The following is a 24,532-nucleotide window of genomic DNA, read 5'->3' as shown; positions in this document are numbered from 1 at the left end:
AAATGATTGTTCTTCTTAGTATGGCTTGTGGTCTAAGGGTATGATTCTCGCTTTGGGTGTGACAGGTTTCAGGTGCGAATCCCGAACCACCCCAATTTTTTTATGAAGAAGGTCCGAAACTAGATACGTGATCAATATAGCGATCGCTGAAAGTTGGTAGGCGTATGAGGGACCTGACCAGATTAAATTAGAAATAGTCGCTTCCCCGATTTGAGCATCTGGGGGGGGGAGTGGAAGGACGGTTAATTGGTAAAAATTAGAAAAAATGAGATATTTTTAACTTACGAACAGGTTATCGGATCTGAATGAAATTTGATATTTAGAAGGACCTCGTGTTTCAGAGCTCTTATTTTAAATCCAGACCGGATCTGGTGACATAGGGGAGGGGGGTTGGGTTTGGAGAGGGGAAACAGAAATCTTGGAAAACGCTTAGAGTGGAGAGATCATAATGAAACTTGGTGGGAAGAAGCTCTTGGTCTTGTTTACTTATTTAATACAAGTTAAACAATGACTACTTCATGGAGGATAAATATGAAATATTTGTAATGGAAAACTCGTGATATGTCTTCAAATAAATTATTTTCAAGTTCTTGCAACATCTTCGAATTTTTAAGCGCGGAATGCGTTGTCGAATTTACCGAATTAGTTTCTATTATCTTTCACAGTTCGGTTTAGAGACACTGGTGAAATTGCTTGCGCACGAAAATCTACTTATAATATTTTATAACAACCAAAAGAAAGATCCTAGAAAATCCTGGTTTTCCTATATAGATATACACAAAATGGAGATAGTTAAAAAAAAGATTTTGATGTCCTTGGTACTTTAAAGGGAGCAAAATAAACATAGCTATGTCCTTTTAGATTGCGTTTATGGTTTATGTTACATCTGCAAGTTCTTGATATTTTATTTATCTGCAACTTTACGGTTTTAGTGTTGTGGTGTAAGACGATAATTGTTATATCATTTGACACATGAGATTTATTTTCATTCATCTACTGAATTATTACATTTTACATCAGCTTCTAAGACAATGTCTAAGTAATGTCAATATCGTAATTCTGGTTTGGTAAATGGATGGATCTGAGACAAATGACTATAATGATATAAGTTTAATTCCATCTAACCCACAGATATGAGTATGTCTTTACCTTTCGGTGGAAGATATAGCCGTAGGTTTGTCGGAAAGTCGTATGTTTCTTTAGAAATAAACCTTAGTGCTTGGAAATATTTGTGTTTCAAAATCTATGAGGTCAATTTGTTTTGTTTTTTTAATGAAAATATCAAAAACAGGATATTTCAATTAGAATGCCCCTAACAAAAGGCATTCTTTTCAATTTTGAAAATCCAGAGGAGAGTAAAACAAATCTATGGAGGAAGGAGCAAAGACTAAGGATTTTGACCTATGATTGTATTATTGCCTAACTAAGTATACCGGGTAGTGGTGGTTATCTCCCTGCTTGAGACTAACTTGATTTTCTGACCTTATTTTTATCTGTTGTCTTTGGATCTGCCTTTATAGCTTCCTTTCTCCTATGTACAGGAAGTGACCTACAAATTAGCCTTGCAAGCTCCAGCCTTGCTTGGCTGGATATTTATTGCAAATATCTGTACACTGTTGAAAGGCAATAAAACAAAAAGAAAGCAACATAATTTAAAAAAATTCTTTAGCAGAATCTTTTAACTATTCTTATCTTTATTCTCTTGGAATCTAGGAAATTACACAAGATATCTAAAGTTTAGCATGACTCATGTATAATTTATTGCTGAAAAGTCACGACAAGTTGTCATGCACCAAGATACTTTTACTTTTTGGAATTAATCTTTTATCAAAATAGCGAATACACGGAAATAAACTTTAAAGCTTAATTAAAACGAATCTCCAAAATGAGTAGTTTTGTTGTACATTGTTTTATGTCTGTATTACAAACATTAGAGAAAGTTGAGAAAGAAGATTTAGTGCTGGTTTAGATTTGCAAATAAATCGAACAGGGCCAAAACGGGGAACCTTATAAGCTGATAAGAAAAGTGGAGCCATCTTGGCAAACTCCTCCACTAATTGTGTTGCGAGAGCAACACTTTGGTTTTGTCCCGTTTTTTTCCTATGCCGTCTATCTCAGCTTATTCCTGGAAACTGGTAAGGGTCTAACCTGTGCGGTTTTTACGGAAAGTGTGGGCCTCAGGCCGGATTGATGAATATGAAATTACATTTTGGAAAGCTCCGTAGAACTTTTGCCTGGGGCCAAAAAGGATGGTTTTTGCTTGTCCTCGAGCCAGAGCCTATGGTGTGCGAAGTGAAGTGGAGTTGTATAGCCTATGTCAGAAAGGAGTATCTGAAGTTTTGCAGCCAAGCTTTTGTTTCATCAAATCATGTTTCTGCTTTCGAGTGGAAAGCTCCGTTCTAGCAGGCAGGCACCAATTTCAAATTGAAGATGGACTAAAATCTATAAGTGTTAAATATATGCGGCAGTTCCCCGGCCCCACAGCCAATATATCTTCTTTGAGTGATAAATAGAAAAATTTACAGAAACAAAAAAGTGCGATTTTCCGACGGGTACGAAAGTGCTGCCATCTATTGTTTCTACCCATTTCTGTTCGTGATTTCAGCTGACTTTACCATTCTTTTTTTCTACTTGGGATTGCAATAGAGAAATGGTATCCGATATGCCTCTTAAATTTTAAAAGTTCTCTCATTGCTAATGAAATTAGAGCTTATCCTTTGCTCCTTTTTAAGTGGCGGTGTTAGAAAGTTGGCCTCTGCCAAAAAAGTCAACTTTTGAACTAAGACAGATAGAATTTTTTTTTTCAACGGCAATCGATAGACCTTGATGAGCTGATCAAAGTATATGTCAACCATTTTTTGGTACAAAAATTCCTTCATGAGATACATCAGTTTGAAAGTTTCAAGGGGTTGACAACTCCAGTGGTAAGGTACACACTTAAACCGAAAATAGGCCGATACCAATTGTGAGATTTGTGGGGGACTTTCAAGCAACAGTCGACTATTAGCTTATAATCATCTTTGGCAATGAGGGGTTTGCAACTTTTGCTGATTGGTGTACCTATTATCTGTTTCTGGTGTAATTGATGGTAAGAACAACTTGGTTCCCGATTGTAAGACATGTAGGGGAGTTGTAAATAATAATCAGCTGTTACGCTACAATGATCTTCAGTTACGAGAGGGTTTGCAACTTTTGCTAGTTGGTGTACCCAATATTTGTTTCCGGTAAACTTGATCTATATCACGGGAGAGGGACTTGTAAGTAAGAATTGGTTGCTAGAGGAGGCTCATGAAGGGCTAAAAATTTGTGCAAATTGGTACACATCTATGGTCTTTTGATCCTGAAAAGTTACAGATAGCTTTATAATACTAAGATTATATAAGATAATGTTCCAAGTTTCCATCGGTCACGATGTCTACGATTGAAAAGGATAAAGTTCAACTGGCTGCAAACTCAATTTAGTCCCTTCTTCCGATATTCTTTTGCGGTTGTTTTTTCAACGCTGAAGAATTTGATCATGTGATTACTGATTGTGTTCTGCTTTGAATATGCCGTTTTGAATGCTTTGATAGTTTTGACAACTTCAGCATTTAACCGATAGCGAAGAAACAAAACCAAAGTGTTGCTCTCGCAACACTTTAATCGGCGAAGCCGGACAAAGGTTGCTGCAACACTTCACGTTGCCCAGGCAACGTAGGTCTAGTTCGTCTTCAGTTCAGGAATAAGGATTTGAAAAAACACCACCTTTTTGCTTTGTGTTCGAAAAATTTGAGGCTCGTTTAGTTCTCGTTTTTTAATTGTTGCATTTTTTAGTTTCAAACGTCTGTTTTTATGGCACTTGGTATTAACCAAGTGACATATAGCAATCGCAAATTCTGTCGGTCTGTCTGTCGGTCCCGGTTTTGCTACTTTAGGCACTTCTAGGTAAGCTAGGACGATGAAATTTGGCAAGCGTATTACGGACCGGGCCAGATTAAATTAGAAATAGTCGTTTTCCCGATTTGACCATCTGGGGGGGAGTGGGGGTGCCGGTTAATTCGGAAAAATAGAAAAAATGAAGTATTTTTAACTTATGAGCGGGTGATGGGATCTTAATGAAATATGATGTTTGGAATGATGTTGTGTCTCAGAGCTCTTATTTCAAATCCCGACCGGATCTGATGGCATTGGGGGGAGTTGGAGGGGGGAAACCTAAAATCTTGGAAAACACTTAGAGTGGAGGGATCGGGATGAAACTTGATGGGAAAAATAAGCACCAGTCCCAGATACATGATTGACATAATCCGAACGGATCCGCTCTCTTTGGGTAGTTGGGGGGGGGGGGGGTAATTCTGAAAAATTAGAAAAAATGAGGTATTTTTAACTTACGAACGGGTGATCAGATTTCAATGAAATTTGATGTTTAGAAGGATATCGTGTCTTAGAGCTCTTATTTTAAATCCCGACCGGATCTGGTGACATTGGGGGGGGGGGAGTTGGGAGGGGGAAACCTAAAACTTGGAAAACACTTAGAGTGGAGGGATCGGGATGAAACTTGGTGGGAAAAATAAGCACAAGTCCTAGATACATGATTGACATAAACGGAACGGATCCGCTCTCTTTGGGGTAGTAGGGGGGGTTATTTCTGAAAAATTAGAAAAAATGAGGTATTTTTAACTTACGAACGGGTGATCGGATATCAATGAAATTTGATGTTTAGAAGGATATCGTGTCTTAGAGCTCTTATTTTAAATCCCAACCGGATCTGGTGACATTGGGGGGGGAGTTGGGAGGGGGAAACCTAAAACTTGGAAAACACTTAGTTTGGAGGGATCGGGATGAAACTTGGTGGGAAAAATAATCACGAGTCCTAGATACATGATTGACATAACTGGAACGGATCCGCTCTCTTTGGGGTAGTTGGGGGAGGGTTTAATTCTGAAAAATTAGAAAAAAATGAGGTATTTTTAACTTACGAACGGGTGATCGGATCTCAATGAAATTTGATTTTTAGAAGAATATCGTGTTTCAAAGCTCTTATTTTAAATTCTGACCGGATCTGGTGACATTGGGGGAAGTTTGGGGTGAGGGAACCTAAAATCATGGAAAACGCTTAGATTGGAGGGATCGGGATGAAACTTGTTGGGAAAAATAAGCAGAAGTCTTACATACGTGATTTACATAATTGGAATAGATCCGCTCTATTGGAGGGGTGGGGTAATTCTGAAAAATAAGAAAAAATGACGTATTTTTAACTTACGAAGGAGTGATCGGATCTTCATGAAACTTCATATTTAGAAGGACCTCGTAACTCAGATCTCTTATTTTAAAATCTCAACCGGATCAAGCGTAATTGGGGGGGCAGTTGGGGGGACCGGAAATCTTAGAAAATACTTAAAGCGGTGAGATCAGGATGAAACTAGATGGGAAGAATAGAAACCTGTCTAAGATACGTGACTGACATAACTGGATCGGATCTGCTCTCTTTGGTGGAATTGGGGGGGGGGGGGGTAATTTTGAAAATTGAGGTATTTGTAACTTACGAAAGGGTGACCAGATCTTAACGAAATTTGATATTTAGAAGGATTTTGTGCTTTAAAGTTCTAATTTTAAATTCCGACCAGATCCTGTGACATTGGGGGGAGTTGGAGGGGGAAACCGGAATTCTTGGAAAACGTGAAAATTAGTGTATTTTTATCTTACGAATAGATCATCGGATCTTAATGAAATTTGATTTTTAGAAGGAATTCATGTCTCAGAGCTCTTATTTCAAATCCCGACCAGATCTTTTGAGCTTGGGGGTTGGAGGGGGAAATCTTGGAAAAATACTTTGAGTGGAGGAATCGGGATGAAGCTTGGTGGATAGAATAAACAAATGTCCTTGATATGTGATTGACAGAATTGTACTGGATTCGCTCTCTTTGGGGGAGTTGGGGGGAGGGGTTCAGTGATTTGGCGAGTTCGTTGCTTCTTGACGTGTTAGGACGATTAAAATTGGTAGGCGTGTCAGGGAGCTGCACAATTTGACTCGATAAAGTCGTTTTCCCGATTCGACCATCTGGGTGGCTAAAGGGAGAGGAAAAATTAGAAAAAATTAGGCATTTATAACTTACGAGTGGGTGATCGGATCTTAATGAATTTTATATTTAGAAGGACATCGTGACTCAGAGCTCTTATTTTAAATCCTGACTGGCATTAAGCCTCTTATTTTCCTTTTTAAATCAATCTATTGATTCATAGAATTTTGTTAGAGCTCATACCATATGATCTCTTGGCTCTTAGATCTTCTCGCCTCCTCACAAGTGCCATATGAGCTCTTAGCTCTTGTTCGTTTTTGTCAAGTCAACTAACAGCCATTCACAATATAATAAAAAAACATACATGCACTGGAAAATCAAGGGTATACCCAGGATTTTGTTCGGAGGGGGGGGGGTACAAAAATTTATCACAAATTTGTTTACATGTATGTTTTTTAATTTTTTTTTTAAGTCAGACAACAATTTCGGATGGGGAGGGGAGGGTTCAAAACAGGTAACCGAGCCGCCTGGATACTTCCTTGTGGACAATCTATGACATATAAATTTCAGCCCCACAGCAGTATAGTCAAATATTTTTTTAGAATTGTAACTCTTGCATATCTCATAACTACTGCATACAGCTCCCTACCAGTTAAACTTATAAAATAATTACTAATTTACACCAAAGTTAAAAATCGATGGTTTCTGAAGTCGCCGATGAAAATTTGGACTCAAAGAAACGGTTCTGAAGGAAAACATAGTGTTTACACATTTCACAAATGACGTTCTATTTCCTTTAAATTGGTCTTCTGGCGTTTTAGAAGTCACTATTGATAAATAGGAGGTTTAAATTATAATAAGAATGTGTTAAGCAAAACAGACTCCAAAAGCTGTATGTTCCAGTGCTATTCCAGTGCTATGAGATTGGTGGAAATTAAGTGACGTTTGAAATTAACTAACCAAATCAGTAGTATAGGTGTCGTTTTTTTTCCTACCCTTATGGGCAAAGCCGATGAGCCTATGTATTCTTTTTCTTCACTCTTTCTTTATTTTAAATGACAAAAAATTAAAGGCTTTTTGGACAACAAATATTTTTTTTCTTCAAAATTGAAAGCATAGCCTGCATGGTCTTTCAAACAGTTCGTGGTAACGAACTGTAGTAAGTTCGTTACCTGTCTCAATGGTAACCGAAACTCTAAAAAATGGAATTTTGGGAATGGAAGTTTTTTTACTGTTTTAATAAGTAGAGTTAAGAGAAAGAGTCAAATTTTAGCGTAAAGAGCGGCGCGTTGAGGAGGAAAAGCCCCTTTCATATACGGAGTAATTTCTGTTCGTTTTAAGTTTTAATGTTGCTCCATACTTTCATTTAAAAAAACTTATTTTTTTATTTAATTGTATGAAAGGACAAGGTTCTTATATCATAGAATTTATTAGCTTCACATCTATCCATTCACCAGCCAGAACTATGGTTTTATTTCGCGGAGAATGATCTATACTTGCCCTAAAAACAGGACGTTCTTCATGCCTTTCCGACGGTTCAGAAAAGTTCGAAACCGTAATCTCATCGATGTTTAAAGCTTAATTTCAACTATTACGCGAAAGTAAAATTATAAAATGTCGAGGATGTTTTTTTCGGAAGGGGTGTTACACAAAAACTATAGAAAACGCATCAAAACTTGTTTATATGCATTTTGTTATGTTTTTGTGTGTCTGACAAACATTTCGGGAGAGGGGGGGGGGGTATAAATCTCCCAACTTTCCCCTGGATACGGCCTTGCTAGTACTGCAATTTTGTGTCAGGCTGATAGAACAAAAGTAAACAAGAAATATATATATATATATATATATATATATTTAACTAGTTAGTTTTTAATAACCAACTAAGACGAGTTTTTTTTCTTTTTTTTTGCCAGTCATTAGATTAGACACGCTAGTTTTAAAAGGCAAAAACACGGTTGGCTATTTGTATAAGTCAATTGTGCTAGACTTAAAAATGTACTTTGACATTGGGTAATAAATATGGTAGCGTTGCGTGAAGTAAATATTAAGCTCTTTCATCCAAAATAAAAACATGCCATTTTGATGTATAATGTATGTGGTAATTAATTTGTGTCTATATACTAATTGTTGTGTAGTGTGTCTAACAAATTTTCTTAATAGTAGGTATGTAGATGAGGAATGACTGAATATGAAGCAGTTTTTTATTACCATTGGGGTCAACACGGCTAAAATTAGTATCTCCCGTTTAAATTTAACTGGAGATAGGCTTCAGGTGAAAAGAGAAAAAAAATACGATGCAGTTATATTTTTTGAAAGAAACCGGTTTCATAGCCACAAAGACAAAACTCAATTTAGTTTGCTATGCATAGTGATAGAAGATAGTGGCTGAACATGGATTTTAAAATGAAGATTTGGGATTTGTTGAAGACTGAAAAAGAGGCAATTCTATTTCTCCAGGATAAGAGGTTGTTACCCACAACAAAACAATGCGTCAGTGGACACAACATGACTTTATACTCTTACGAGAAGGAACGCATAGTGATAGAAGATACCTAAGCTAACTTCACTTATTGAGTGCGCTCTGAATAATACACAAGTACCAACTTTTCTAGCCAAAAATATTTTCCTTTTTTTAAAAGACAAAAAAAAAATCTTCCTATAAAGCCCTGTTCTCTTTTGGCATTTTACAGACATATTGGAAGGCTAATTAAAAAATGAAAATGCGAGAAAACGGCCTTTTTAAACTCCAAATGAAAAGGTGGCTGAAACCAATAGTCAACTTCTCTTTTCCCTATTCCTAACAAAAATGGTCAGTGTGGTTAAAACCGACCACCAATCCAAACTCACCTTAAGGATTGTGACCAGAACCACCCTATTTAGATGCACCCTGATATATGTAACCCATTTCGACGTTACGTGCCGAACGTCACTGGAAAAAGGAAAATGATAGAGCTAACCCTTATAATTAACCATAAAAGAAACTGGATATGGAAACAAGCAATAACACAGTGAATTCAAAGCGTATGTAGATTTATGGGAAGATAATCGAGAAATTTGCATTGCGTCTGGTAGTATTCAACCATTAAATTTAAACACAAAAAAGGAATACAGTACCTTTAATTGTCTACTTTTTAGTTTAACTGAATGCATCTATCAACCGTTAAAGATTTTATCAGACCCAAAAACCCATTTAGGTTAACATTGAAGAAAAAAAAAAAAAAAAAATGTAAGTTGAACGAATAACTAAAAATAAAATTTGAAAATTGCCGGAATAGTAATAATTTTTTGGAGCCCTGTACTAAATTTGTAAAAGCAATTGCAAAATATTAGCAATATATACTATAAATAGTATATATTTATATATACTATTATAATGAAAAAAAAAAGTTATAATGAAACCTAGCTAATTTAGTCACAGATATACCAACGCTGTATTCCTTGAATGCCATTTGATTTAGGGATTTTTAGAAAGGTTAGAAGTATCAAGATATATATTTGTTTAGTGTTTTATTTGTTTATTTGTTTAATATTTTCCCGCGCATAAATGATCTAGGTAGTGCATTTCTTGTCATATTGTTGAAATTTTTTCCTCCCCTTCCATAGAAAAAAGTCCCACGCATAAGTTGCTCAAGGCTTGTTGAAAGCAAAGCAGTAATTGCTCTGAAAAAAAGAAATAGAAACTAGTTTGATGTATCTTGCAATTTTCTGGAAGTGTCAGTTTTTCTTTACAGTTAAAGTTTTTCGTTGTGACTTTGCGTGAACAATTTGCTTGGCTGCATTTTTTTCCAACTGCTTTAAATATGCTAACCAATATAGCTAAGTTAGCCTGTGATGTTGGTTAATGTAGAGGCGCCATTTGGAGGGGGGTTCAGGGGTGGGCAAATGCCCACCCTAGATTTTCCATGGGGGCCCAAGCTTCCACCACAAAGGGCCCTTTTCCGGCCATAATTATCCATTATGTCCAACATAATCCATTCTGTTCAAATGATTTGAACTAACTGCACGCCTATTAGCCAAAGAGCGTAATTACCTGACGACCCTTGGGGTAATTACGCTATTTGCTATTAATCATTGTAAACTTTGAAAGTAGGTTAGATTCATAATAAAAGTCTCAAGTTCTGTCAAATGCCCCATGCCCACCCCAAGATTTGGCACAAATGGCGCCTCTGGATTAATGCAGAATATATAACAGAACAAGATGATATTTAGAAAAGAAGCAGAGTATTTTTTGATGGTTGGTCGCTCAGAAAAACGCAGTTAGAAAAATAGCTGTTTCTTTCTATAATATTTAAAGTCTCTTTCCTTTTATTTGTTTTCTTTTCTTTTTTTGAACTTTGTTATTTTTCTTGCTAAACTTTCTCATTTCTCCCTGAGCAAAAGGTTTGGAGGTTTAACCTGTTCAACGTGTTGTAAAAGGTAGCAAATTATGATTCTTGCGACTATGGATTAAATTCTTGTTAAAGATTGCGTTTTTGTGATGATTTTTCCATGAGGTCAAGGGATGAAAAACTTGAGTATTTAAATCTCAAGTTCTTCAATTTTTTCCATGGGGAAACGGGGGTCAGATCAATCTTGACATGGTTGAATTGACTCTTTCTCTCAGCTCTACTTTTTAAAACAGTAAAAAAAAAAAACTTTAGCGTAAAGAGTGGGGTGTTGAGGAGGCAACAGCCTCTTTCATATAAGGAGTAATTTCTGTTCAATTTAAGGTCGCTTCTTACTATCAGTTAAAAAAACTTGTTTTTTTTTAAATTTAATTTCTGAACGTTTTGGATTAATGCATGTTATGATTTTGGCTCTCTGCACATGAATAATTAAAACCAAATTTGCATTTTTTTTTTTCTAAATGGCTTTCTCATAGTTTTGATTGGACGATTTTGAGAAAAAGAAGTTGGGGAGGAGGCCTTGTTGCCTTCCAACTTTTTGGTTAAATAAAAAGGCAACTAGAACTTTTAATTTTTTACGAACATTTTTATTAGTAAAAAATATACACAACTTACGTAACGAACTTCTTTGTGCGTATGTTCTTATTACGAATATGTCTCCCCCTCGTCAACATCTCACTTTGTACACTAAAGCTTAAATTTTGTCCCAATTCTCTAAGAATGACCCCTGAATCACAAAGGCCGTAGAATAAATAGTTGAAGTTACTAAAAAATACTTTAGCGTAAAGAGTGAGGTATTAGGAGGAGGTGAACCCTATATGCATAATAATTTCTGTTCGTTTTAAGTTTTAATGTTGCTCCTTACTTTCAGCTGAAAAAACTTTTTCATATATATTTTTTCATCGTTTTTTTTTTAATAATGATAGAAAATCCTGAACCCCCTTAATGGAAATTCTCTTCTCCCATGACAAATTCTTCCATGGAAAGATCCCCCCACTTAACCCCTCCCCTAAACCCCTCCCACCAACAGAAAAATCCCCCCTGAAAATTTCTGTACACTTCCCAATAACCATTACTATATTTAAACACTGGTCAAAGTTTATAACTTGCAGCTCCTCACACGGGGACTGTGGGGGAGTAAGTCGTCCCCAAAGACATAGTTATTAGGTTTTTGACCATGCTGAAGAAAATGGCTATCTCAGAATTTTGATCTGGTGACTTAGGGAAAATAATGAGCTTGGGAGGGGAGCTAGGCGCCCTCCAATTTTTTTGGTCGCTTGAAAAGGACACTAGAACTTTTAATTTCCGTTAGAATGAGCCCTCTTCCGACATTCTAGGACCACTAGGTCGATACGATCACCCCTGGGGAAAAAAACAAACAAATAAACACGCATCCGTGATCTGTCGTCTGGCAAAAAATACAAAATTCCACATGTTTGTAGATAGGAGCTTGACACTTCTACAGCAGTGTTCTCTGATACGCTGAATCTGATGGTGTAATTTTCGTTAAGATTCCAGGACTTTAGAGGGTGTTTCCCCCTATTTTCTAAAATAAGGCAAATTTTCTCAGGCTCGTAACTTTTGATGGGTAAGACTAAACTTGATAAAACTTAAATAGTTAAAATCAGCATTAAAATTCAATTATTTTGATGTAACTATTGATATCAAATTCCGTTTGTTAGAGTTTCGGTTACTATTGCGCCGGGTCGCTCCTTACTACAGTTCGTTACCACGAACTGTTTGAAAAGTAGCTTTTTGTATTTTAGTTTAAAAAAATCTCTTTCTACCTAGATTTAAAAAATATTTTTTTATATCTCTGTTTTCGTAAAATCACTCGCCTCCCACAACGTCTTTCTGATTTGATGCCATTGAATCAATATACTTGTACATAAAGGACTAGCAGTTTATATTATATTTTATCGGTAATGTTTCTTGTCGTGTGATTGATTCGACGGAGGCGAGAGTGAGGGGGCAAAAAAAACAATCACGAAAATGTGAGGAAACTATAAAAGACATCCAACCTGCCTATGTGTAAAGATTGTACGCATTATTTCTGATTTCGGGCCCATGGCCCACCCTCTCTTCCCCAATCTTGACAATTTAAATTTTTTTGTATATATACCTGTAATTGCTCGTTTTTGCATTTACTCAAAGCCCCATCTCTTCACCGAAATTTTAGAAATCTTCCAGACTAAGGTCCTATGTACGTGCCTAATGTTAATATAATTTGTCTTATATGGAACTAAGTTAAGTTTATTTATTTCCAGGGGGTCATTGGCTCATCCAAAGCAGATTCTATTCCAAGCTCAGATGCATGTGTTGCTGATGATCTAACCAGTATAAAAATGCTTTTACTGCGTCTAAGAACAGTGCTTATGCAGGTTATCTTCAATCCATTTCATTTCCTTTTATCGTCTGCTGCACTTTTCTTACCCTGAGCTTCTCCCTCCTCTTATTTTCATAAACTGATTGAAGCAGCTTGGCTTAAAAAGCTTTCACTGTATTGAAAATATTTTAAATAAATATTAAATAAACTTAATTTTTTTTTAATTTAAGAAGTGAGTTTATGCTACACAAATTCATTAAAAGTCAATGCAATTTGAAGGGAGAAGGGATTGAGGTGGATATAGTAAATTTAGAAGGTTTTAAATTACTTAGCAAGAGTCAAAGTGAGCACACCACATCGTGCATCTTTTCATTCTGGTAATTATATTTCATTCTATATTAAATAAAAGTTTATTTAATATTTAAAATAAAACTTGATCTTCTCCTTCCTCTTAGTTTCATAAACTGATTGAAGCAGCTTGGCTTAAAAAGCTTTCACCGCATTGAAAATATTTTTGTTGTATCCATGACTGGTTCGCCTAGCTTTCAGATAATTTTGCGCATTATTTTATTGCTGCTTTTATACGCTGGTTGCGAATGTCTTGAATAACTGAAAATTCTATATGTTTTGGTTATAATTTGTGGGATGAATACCCAATAGTTTTCTAGTCACTTGCTCTGTTATTATGCTAGCCATAAAACATAAATTTAATCTCCCCAAATTGGTCGTTTTAGCAGTCTTGTCGGTGTCTGTTGAAGTCATTTGAACTTCTTGGTCTGGCACACTTTACGTCAATTTTTTACCATGTTTAAAGGTATTGGGTCGCTCAGTATAATGCATGGCTCAAAGGGTGATTTGTATCCATTTCATTTGTATATTTCAAGTCTCGAAGTTTTGAGATTTTGAATCTTCGTATCCATTTTCTGTGTAATTTTTACCTTAAAATAAAATTGAGTTATAATTCTCATTACGAAACTCTACTTACGTATTTATGTTGCTTACGTATTTATTACGTATGCTTATGTTACTTACGTAATCTATTCACAGAAAAAAAAGGTGTTTTCGCAAAAATGTTGAAAGGACCAAAAGACATATGTCTCAAATAAATGCTTGGATATACTAACGATTATAGACCGAACTTATAAAAGTCAGGGTCTAGAGGTAACTAGATAATTTTCCTTGGAAGAGGCATCAAAAAATTAATAAAGTATATTTTTAAGCCACAATACCTTAATTTTTGGGTGGGAATGATCCCTATTGACAGACGGGGCTATAGGGACCTGCTGTCACTTTGGGCAGATATGAGCATAGCCTTATGTTTTAAGTAGTTAATTGTAAATATCATACTAACCATCATAAAGGCCAAGTCCTTGGGGGAATTGGAGGATTTTTTCCTGGAGGAGGGGTCATGAGATTAAAAATCGCATTCTTAGGCACGATTAATTAATATTTCTGAAAGAACGTCAGTAGTCAACCCTGTGGATGAACATAATCACATCCATATTTTTTCAATGATAGATTATAACCATCATAAACGTAACCTCATAAAGAATTAAAAAGCTACATTTTTACAGCATGATGGATCAATTTTTCCAATCGAACCACCTCCGCTTGCACCCACTCCTGTGTAAATATGTATTCATTCTATATGTTTTGGTTATAAATTGCGGGACCAATATCCAATGGTTTCCTAGTCTCTTGCTCTGTTATTATGCTAGCCATAAAAAATCAATTTAATCTCCCCAAATTGGTCACTTTAGCAGTCTTGTCAGTGCCTGTTGAAGTTATCTTCTTGGTCTAGTACACTTTTTGTTAATTTTTTCACCTTGTTTCAAAACGTTGAGTCGCTCAGTATAGTGCATAGCTCAAAAGGCCAATATGTTCAAGGGTGGATTATGCAGTATCATTTCTGCAATAACCCAGACCCAATATACTGGGTATTAGTATTGATGCGAGAAAATAAAAAATTGCTCTGTTTTAGGTACTTGTTGATTATACAGAACACACCCAAGAAGTTAGGTAATTCCAATGAAATATACCTAAATATGATGAATATATAATACTTTAGTAACAAAATTATGGAAACTACAACAGAGAATTATGGAAACCGGGCCCTCAGAACGTATTATATTGAATGATTCCTAACCTAACCAAAATACCACCTGTAATACTTAGTTAAAATATATATGGATTGTAGTTTTTCTCTCCCGCCCTAATTTGATTACCACCGAGCATATACTGAACCAGAGAAAGAGACTGGTTTGTCTTATATTTTACAGAGCGTAAAACTTAAGTGTGTTCCGTTTAATTAATAAGTACCTTGTTTTATTCTTGAATGAGCTTCATTTACTTACTTGTACACAAGGAATTAGTACTGTTCGTTTATTCGCACTAAGTAAAGAAAAACCTCAAACAAAATTTCTTCTGTAGTATCAGCCCACTTCCTTTTCCCGAAGGAAGCTTAAAAACACCTCCTAAATATATGCTGTGTATTCCAATATTAACTTGTAAATTTGAAATGAAATGGGCATAATCGTTTGAACCTTTGCAAATCTTATGAGCTTCTTGAAAGCTCTTTTTAAGTAGCTTTTGCTAGATGCTGGTTTGATTCCATTTTGAACACCGTATGGTATTTGAATACATATCTTATTAAAAGGATAGCATAAAGGGATTCTACTTTGCACAAGAAAGAGCAAAGAAATTCTTTCGATAATATCCCGTTGCTGAAGTATAGCAATATTATAGAGGCATATATTAACAAAAGTATTTGTTGAAAATTTTGATATAATAAAATTTTGTGAGAACCCAAGTGACCTCTGCCAAAAACTAATAATATGTAGAGAAAGTTTATCCTACTGCTTCAAATGAAGATAATTAATGAACTTTACCCAAATGTTAAAATTTAAAAGACGATCAGTTTGTACCTTCTGATGAAAATGTGTCTATGACTTAAATTATTTTTAATTATTTGAGTTTGTGTCATTTCAATTAAATTTTTTTGATGATGGAAATAACTCTTCCGGTATTTAAAAGATATGAAATAAACAAATGAAAACGGAAAGACGGAGTCAATAGAGAGCTAAGTTAGAAACGAATTTATAAAATAAATTTCATCATATATTAAAAGACAAAACAATAAGACTATTAATAAAACAAGAAGAATTAAAGAACTTATTAGGAGAGAGATAAAGGTCGTCCCGGTAAGGGAAAATCACAATATTGTCAAATAAAAAAATACATTATCCCTTCATCAAAGGTAAATAAAGTGTTCCGTTCATTTTTTCTTTAGAATAGCCAGGTTGTTAATATATACGTATTTTTATATGTTTAATTTAAATTCATTTAGTGTGGAAAAAGTTTTAAATCTTGTTGAAAATCTAGCCCTGTCACAAATTCACTGATGAGAACCTATATGTTCCAAAACAAACTGAAGGACCGATTGAGCGAATAGAGGTGATACGGATGTTACTGTCATAAAAAGCATTTTATTGGTTTCTAAAATTGGCTAGGACTTGAGGTATTAGCAAAAAGAGAATTGAGTTTCAATCAAATCAAAGTTTATTAATTACTACTTCTATTACATCTACTAACAACTTACTGCACCACCAAGCAGCTTGAGGCTACACCGCTACGCATGCTCCTCTTCCATCCTCTTGATAATTATAAAAAAGATATTCCAGCTGGGAAAGCTCATTATTATATCACTCGAAGTGCTTTATGCTGAATCATATGTTCGTTCTCGGGTGTCCATGATTTGCGAAATTAAAAATAATTGTTAGTAAAACGAGGGTTTTCTTAAGAACAAATCCAGCCTATAGTTTGAGCAGATAGGCTCTGAATGCGCTGTAATGATATGCTGCATCTGTTCATCCCTTCAGAACTTTCATATTTCATGGCAGATTTCGACTATACAATTTGTTTTAGGTTAACGCTTAGTTTCGACAGGTCTCATGTTGATTTGGTAACAGAATTCAATTAAATTACGGTTAATGCTTTACACTGAGTATATTAAAAGGTAAATTGTAGAGTGTTAAGCTTGGCAGATTTCATTTGAAGTTGCTGAATGCTCCGTCAACTTGCTTTCTTCCAAGCATGTTTTTTTCCGTTAAGGATTCATGCCAATGGATAGGGGGAGGGAGTCCTACGAGGCTCATTTTCATGTGAGTGTTTTTTATTTAAATTCTATATTTACTAGTTTTGAGTAGTAAGCGGTTACTTCTTTTATGCTGTAAATAATGGTAAAATAAAAGCTAATAAATATTAGTTTTTTAGTAGAATAAAAAGTGAAATGTTTACTTTTTTATTATCGAGCTACCTACTTAATCAAAAATACATACAGAATTCTTTCTGCCCCTCTGCCTCTCAATTCTTTTAATTCTAATGACAAATTTTATCGTGGTTTCTAATCCATATAAATAGCCTGTACTAAAAGTTTCACATGAGTGGGCTTTGGAACTTGATTCATCATTTTTTGGTTTAAAAGGGTTGTTAAATATGGATAATCAACCAATTATTTATCTATTAATTCGTTAATTTTTGGCGCCATCCATATTCCATGGGATTCTCAGAGCCACCTTATTGACCTGATTAACACTTTGAATCGTTTTAGGAATTGATAGTCCGGATCACTTCTTTTTAATTTAAGCGATTACAACATTACATGGAAGCAGCTCAAATCCCCCCCCCATCCCCTCTTGGCAAATAGAGTAATTTGCCGGAATTAATTTCTTGCTAGGGCTGTAGAAACCTGAAAGAATGTACTGGTGGAACGGTTTAACGGTCACCCGTCTTGAAGTTGGACTAAGTTCAGGTGTTCAAGATTTTGCTTGTAAATACTCAGTTTTGTTGTAATGATTTTCAGTTTTAGTGTTTGCTGTGCTCTTTGCTTTTGTAACTTGTCTTGTTCAATGTTATTCTTTTAACTCTCTTTTGTTCTCGTGGTTAAGTTGAGCCACGCTTCAATTATATTTTGAGCAAAGTGAAAAGTAAATAAAGTATTGAAACTGCCGGAAACAGTTTTCTTGTGGTTTCATTGATTGTATTTATGCGACAAGGTGTATTAGTCCTGTCCTGCGCTGGTTGGGGACCCATTTCTCCTCCATAGGTCATAATAATTCCAATGATTTAAGTAATGCGAAAATTGCTACTTGCAACGTTACAACGTAAAAAAAAAACTAACGCACAAGTATTATGAGAGACGAGCCCAGACGTTTTGAACTGGACTTGTTAGAAGTTTCTGTAACTCATATTCCAGGGGGTGGGAATGATGAAATTGTGTATTTCGGAACGTATTTATTTATTAGGTATTATAGAAGCATGGGACGCATTGGTAGGAAGTGTGGTTCATGATGAATAAGGGAGCTGCTCTTGCTTAGGGTGGACAGGTATTAATGATAAAATGGTAGCTGCTCATTTTGTAGCAGGAAAATACAAGGCATCTACCATTGTACTATAAGCCTTTAAAGAAGTGACTGATGGAGGTAGTAGTGACTCAGATAAATTTTACTTACACCTACAGGAACAAATGTAAAACATCCCGGATAGAAACAGGGTCGTTTTGTCCAGGGAATGTTAATTGTATTTTAGGCGCAGAGCCAGAGTTAGTTTTTTCGGCGGGTGCTGGGGTGTTTGGCAAATTCAGACTTTCCGTCCCCCTCTTCGTCATTAATACTGTTAAGTATTACGGTTTTGCCCACATGTATTGCAATTTTACTCTATTTTGTCGCCCGGGACGCTTGCCATCTTTGCCCACTCCTCCTCTAGATTCGGTCTGGTTGGTAGAAATAGGGATAGATGTTATTATAGCCTTGGTAAATTTGGCGTAGGAAAAGAATATAGTGACGGTTGTAGCCTGCTGTAATTTTGTAGGTATAACAGCCTAGATCTATTCAATAAAGGAATTAGTCATAAAATGGCCCATAACTTAATATGATACCTACATGATGGTAAGACGGCCGACCTTATTGATTATCTTATTGTAAACCGAAGACTAGCTGGATCGATACAAGATATTAGGGTGTATACGAGTGCTGCTATTGGTGCTAAAAGTAAACATAACAACCTAGTAGTGTCTAGGGTTAATTTGAAGCTGAAATTTAGGAAGGGTAGCTACCTTCCGAGAAGTTGGCGGACTTCAGGATAAAATTCGAAGAAAAGTTCCAGGAACAGCTGTATATTAAACCGATAAGCTGTAGATTTGACAATATTGAAGATGGGTGGACTAATTTTTGGAAAATAGTTCGGGAAGTATCAGATGGTGTCTTAGAAACTTGGCTAACAATACTATTGAAAATGCTTTAAGTCTAGTAGTGAAGAGGGGACGCTTGTTCAAGAACTATTTGAGTGCTACATCAAATAAAATAAGAGGAATGTAAGAGGAATAATTAAAATGTGAATTAATGATCTGGAAGATACAGACAGACGGCATAATAGTAGAATATTGTACTGGCACGCTAAAAAATTTAGAGGGAATAGTCGATCTGGACTCGTCCAAGTTCAAAGTAGGAATGGGGCCATAATTAATGATAAGGAAAGAGTTAAAGAGAGATAAACAGAACATTTCGAAAATGCGCTAAACCGCGATAAAATCAACAGGGAATATAGGTAAAATATTGAAAAATTTCTGACATACCTGGGTATTGCTTGGTATACTACCTTGGTAGTATTATTAATATTTATGATAGATGAAGTAAAGATGTAAAGATAAGAATAAACCGAGACCCAATGTGTTTTTTCACTGTTCAAAAAAGTCAAAAAAAAAAGAAAGATAAGCCTATGAACTAAGACTAGAATATGGGAAGCCTTGGTGATGACAGTTGTCGAGTATGGTTCTTGAGTGTAGGTGTTATGAAAGAATAAGGAAGATTTAATGGATATTTTCTAATGGAAGTGTATACGAAATTTTTTTAGGAATAATTAAAACCGTATGTCAAACAACGAACTGTATAAAAAAAGTGGATCTATCCCACTTTCTTGGGCTATAATGAAAGAAAGACTTGGAAAGCTAAGGCGCGTTTACAGATGGATCATGAAAGACTGCCAGAGGCTGTTCATCTTTGCCATCCATCTGGAAAAATCGGGTTGTCCCAAATTAGGTTGGAAGAAGTCTTAAGGTAGAATTTAAACGAATTTAGATTTTCTTGGGAGGGGATAAAGAGTGAAGCTTGTATGGGGTATCAGAAGAGTGTACGCAGGTCTGTTGGCCTCTGGTGACTTGATGCTGCATTGAGTTTTTAGCTGTAGTAGTAGCTGTAGGTGCCACTAATAGTATTTCCTGTTAGACTTTCTTGTTCTTTTTTACTTTGTGGTGTTCTATTATACTTTCTGGTTAACAATGTTTTATTTAGACATTATTTTTTTCCAGGCCGACACAGTAAATCCTTTTGATTCAAGTGGAAGGAACGGTTTCTATAGACAGCTTGCACTTAGTGATTCGCGGCAAAATTTGTGCAGTCTCGATTCTGTTGCAAGTAGCAGCGATGTCATTAATCGTCTTAGTGAAGAAATAGTTGATCTCAAACGTGAAAGAATTCTTTTAAAGCAGCAGCTTGAAGAAAAAGACCGGATAATTAAGCAGATGAAAGACAAAGTTCCTAGAAGAAATGATGTTTTGGGAGATGCAAAGTGGCAGCTACCTCCAACTGGTAAAAAAGTGAAAAGTGATAAGAAATCTGAAAAGATCAACGTGGCAACGCAGACAGAAAGGGTATGTATCAAGCGTGAAATATCTATGAAACTATTAAATTACTAATTAATTAAGTCTCAATTACATCCATAGTTAGTTCATGCTCTCATCAAACAAAGTCATAATTTTTATGTATCAGACACCTCTTTCCGTCTCCCTGGAAAAACCATCAAATTAGCTTCTCCTCCTCCAAAATAAAGTTTTTTTCTTTTTTTAATTATGATACGAAGTACATTTGATTTTTCATGTTATGCTATTCCCTTTGATTTTGTCGATGACAAAGAGAGATGATAAATTGCAGAAGCTAATGGAAAGATATTAATTTCAAAAGTGAATTAGATTAACGTTGTTAGGGCAACGTGAAATGTTTTAGCAACCTTCGATGGGCAACGCCGATGAAGTTATTGCGCGGAAACAACGTTTTGATTGAGTGCCTTCGATTGAATATTGTGGTTATGATTCTCTAAAAGCTTTAAAAGCCGCTCGCCTTGAGAAGAATTCAAAAACATAAAAAACAATTAAAAGAAGTAAAAAAATAGAAAAAAATATAAGTTCCTTGAAGACGGTCTCAAAATATGCAGTATTCTTAAAATCAACTTTATTTTCAATATCCTGACATCCAAGTAATAATGTTAGTTTGAAAATGTTTCATGTTTGTTATTTTGCCCAAATATTAAAACTAATTGTCTACGTTGTTACTTCTAGACATGTATAAGCTAAGGCTACGGTACTTAGCATCAAATATAATATGTATATGTAGTGGTGAAAAGAATTTAATCCTATATCTGTCAATTACTGGTTGCCAAATACATAGTTTGCTAATAATTGCCAAACTACGTCACTGCATTGCATTGCTTTTACAAACCTTTCATAACCATTTGCCTGAACATAGATTCTCCTATCCTAAAATGTATCAGAAATCCATTAAAGGTAGAACAATTAGTACAAATATATAACCACTCACCCGTGAACAGGAATAAGCTCTGTAATAATTGCTGACAAGTCAGTTTTTGGTAGAGGAGAAATCCCTGCGCGATGAAAATTTGACGCTTACCAGTGCCTGGGCTGAAAAGTTCAGTGGTTTAGAATTCTTCGATTAATATCTCTATTTACTTTAGGTACCCTCCTACCAAATGACAAGCAAATATGTGCTCTTAGTACAGAGGGTAGGTGGGGTGGAACTCATAGGTGGGTGCCCCTGAAAATGTTTTGATCTGCCGTCCTCAAAAATTACGCACCATCTAAGTTTCAAGCACATTCGAAATGTAGAAGGAAAAAGCCTGCATATCTCTCATTTGTATATACTTCCTGTTAAAAGTGTAAAATTTAAATCCTAGTCACTTACTTTAAAAAAAAACGAAAAAAAACTAAAATACTTATTTGAGCCCTATTTATAATGAACTTATTAATTCAGATTTTTCCCTTCAATCAATCAATATTTCAATCAATCAATCAATATTTATTAATTCAAATCAAAAATATACAAAAACAATATTATGCCCCAACAGAGAGCAGAGCTCGTAAGGCTGGGGCAGTACAAATGCATAGAAAGAAAAACACGTCTCGTCATACTAATAATTCCAAAAAGAGAAAAACAACTAAGACAAAAAAAAAACATGCAAGGTAGGAGATCATAGAGGAGGCCACCCCAGCGTGAGAACACCACAGCAAAATACATACTAAAATATATTATTAATCAATCCTGACATCCAGGCAAAGAACTATTTTTGAAATAGGTTTTTTCAAAGAAAATCTACTTTTGAAACTTCGGGACATATCTACTAAGTTAAGTTTATTTACAATACGAGGAATCTGGTATCTGATTGAGAATCTAGCTCTTTCTAATTTTTTGGCCGATTGGCCGAGGGCGATACTTCTTGGAGCGGATGCACTGGGCAGGAGAAGTGGGAGTCCCAATTATACCCAAATCAGTGAAATAATTTGCTGAGGATTGGATATCATAATACCACATTGCTGTATGCACGTCCTTCAATTGTTTGAGATTAAGTATATTGAGAAAAATAGATAAAGTTTGGGTTTCTGACAGATTTTTAAGTCTCACAGGTCGATGAACAAAAGCACCCAGAATTCTAATTGCCTTATTCTGAATTATCTGAAGAGGTTGCAGATGGACCATAAATGTGTTGAGATAAACTATGGGGCAATAATTAAGATATGATTCAATTAGAGAATGGTATAAAATTTTAAGGATGGAGAAAGGAAACACCTATTTCAATCTGTGAAGAAAACCTAAGTGATGGGCAAGTTTCAATCTCAAATAATCAGAATGCTTACGGAAAGATAAAAGTTCATCGAGAATAATCCCAAGGTAACGAAATGAATGTACTCTTTTTATCCTACTTTGATTTACAATTAACTCATCTATGGTAATTTTATTTATCGCCCGCTGTGACCACCCGAAAATCATGAATTCAGTTTTAGAAAAGTTCGGAGCTAGGCAGTTACACGCAAACCATTTATTCAAAGATTTCATTGCTGTCACCATTTTCTCAACCAACAAAGATGGGGTTTTAGCTTTTACTGTCACAGCCGTATCATCTGCAAAAATTACTGCTAAGCTATTATCTTGGGGTAAACACCTTGGGAGGTCATTTATATAGATCAAAAATAGTAATGGCCCCAATACTGATCCCTGGGGGACTCCAATGTCATCCATAACGATATGGCTTGATAGATGTCCATTTATTTCTACCTGAATTTTTCGATCATGCAGGCAAGATTTTATTAGATCTAGGCCTTTACCTCTAATACCTGTGTTATTAATTTTTTCCATCAAGATTTCATGGTTTAGCGTATCAAATGCCTTTTTTATATCATAGAAGAGAGCAGACACATGATTATCATCATTTAATGAATCATTAATCTCTAAGATTAGCGCAGCAATAGCTTGTTCAGTGGAATGACCCGACCTGAATCCAAACTGATTTTTAGCAAATAAGTTCATTTTATTAAAATAGGATACAATTCTTTTTTGAATAATTTTTTCTAGAACCTTAGATATTGGAGAAAGAATAGCTATTGGGCGATAGTTGCCTACATCTGTCTTATCACCTTTCTTATGAATTGGAATAACTCGTGCAGATTTCCATACTTCTGGAAAGATCCCTGATGATATAGATGCGTTTAAAATATGAAGCAATGGGACATAAATTACACAAGCAAGTTCTTTCAGAATATTTGTGGAGAGCCCATCTAGACCTAGGGAATTACCACGTTTTAAATTCGTAATTACTTTCTGGAATTCACCGAAAGTAACAGGGGCAGGGAACATACTAGAATTTTTGAATGACGGCAAATAATCTTTATATGAACCAAGTTGAGATTCAGGGGATTTCAGATCAGCAGTAGCACTAAAATGGGAAAAGTAATTACAAAAATAATCTGCAACAACATCCTTCCCCTTCAATTCAACACCACTTTTATTTATGATAACTTCAGGGTGTGATGTCTTAGTATTGTTTCCAATTTTTTCCTTGATTAATTTCCATGTAGTCCGAGGTGAATCCGATTTTTTAAATGAATTTTCATAATAAATTTGTTCACTTGTTCTAAGAATTTTAACCAGCAAATTTTTATAATTTTTGAATTGCTGTACATTATGAGTTGAGAGGTATTTCATTTTTTATCTTATAGGGTCGATTTTTTTCCTTGATAGATTTTAAAAGCGATAAACTTATCCAAGGTTTTTTGGGTGAGTTTCTTTTCCGGTATGTAGCTCTATATGGGCAATGAAGATTCATTTTTTCGTTCAGAATTCGATAAAATACATCCTAGGATGTATTTGAATCATTCTCGTTAGTAACTTCACTCCATTCTATATCACTAAGACTAGATTTCAGTTCACTCATATTTACTTTTGAAAAATTTCTCCTTTTCATAGGGTTTTCTTTATTGGCTATCTTTTGCGCTCTGAAGTTTGAATTAAATACATGAATTGAAATGAATGAACATAAATTAAATACATGAAGTTTGAAGTTTGAATAAATTGAATTAAAATACAATGATCAGACGTATCTTCCATAACCACGAATGTAGCCTCACATGGATAAGGTGCAAAAATTTTATCAATCAGAGAAAAAGATGAATTTGTAATTCGTGTCTGAATAAAACATACTGGGCT

The 24,532-nt window shown here is 35.2% G+C and overlaps 1 protein-coding gene across 8 annotated transcripts in view; it reads left to right on the top strand.

Annotated features, from left to right (window-relative positions):
* The window catches only part of LOC136031809 (uncharacterized), a 135,644-nt gene that overhangs the window by 96,414 nt on the left and 14,698 nt on the right, over positions 1 to 24,532 (top strand). For 6 of the 8 annotated variants that reach the window (XM_065711621.1, XM_065711618.1, XM_065711620.1 and 3 more), the window contains exons 5-6: positions 12,649 to 12,762; positions 20,071 to 20,412. In XM_065711621.1, coding sequence (XP_065567693.1) covers positions 12,649 to 12,762; positions 20,071 to 20,412 — 456 coding nt within the window. The remainder of the gene's footprint in view (positions 1 to 12,648; positions 12,763 to 20,070; positions 20,413 to 24,532) is intronic. The other 2 variants (XM_065711624.1, XM_065711619.1) reach the window with 1 other exon arrangement.

Source organism: Artemia franciscana, chromosome 10 (genome assembly GCF_032884065.1).
Source record: "Artemia franciscana chromosome 10, ASM3288406v1, whole genome shotgun sequence".
Lineage (NCBI taxonomy): Eukaryota > Metazoa > Arthropoda > Branchiopoda > Anostraca > Artemiidae > Artemia > Artemia franciscana.
Note: the sequence above shows the minus strand (reverse complement) of the source record. Positions and strands in the feature narration are given on the sequence as shown.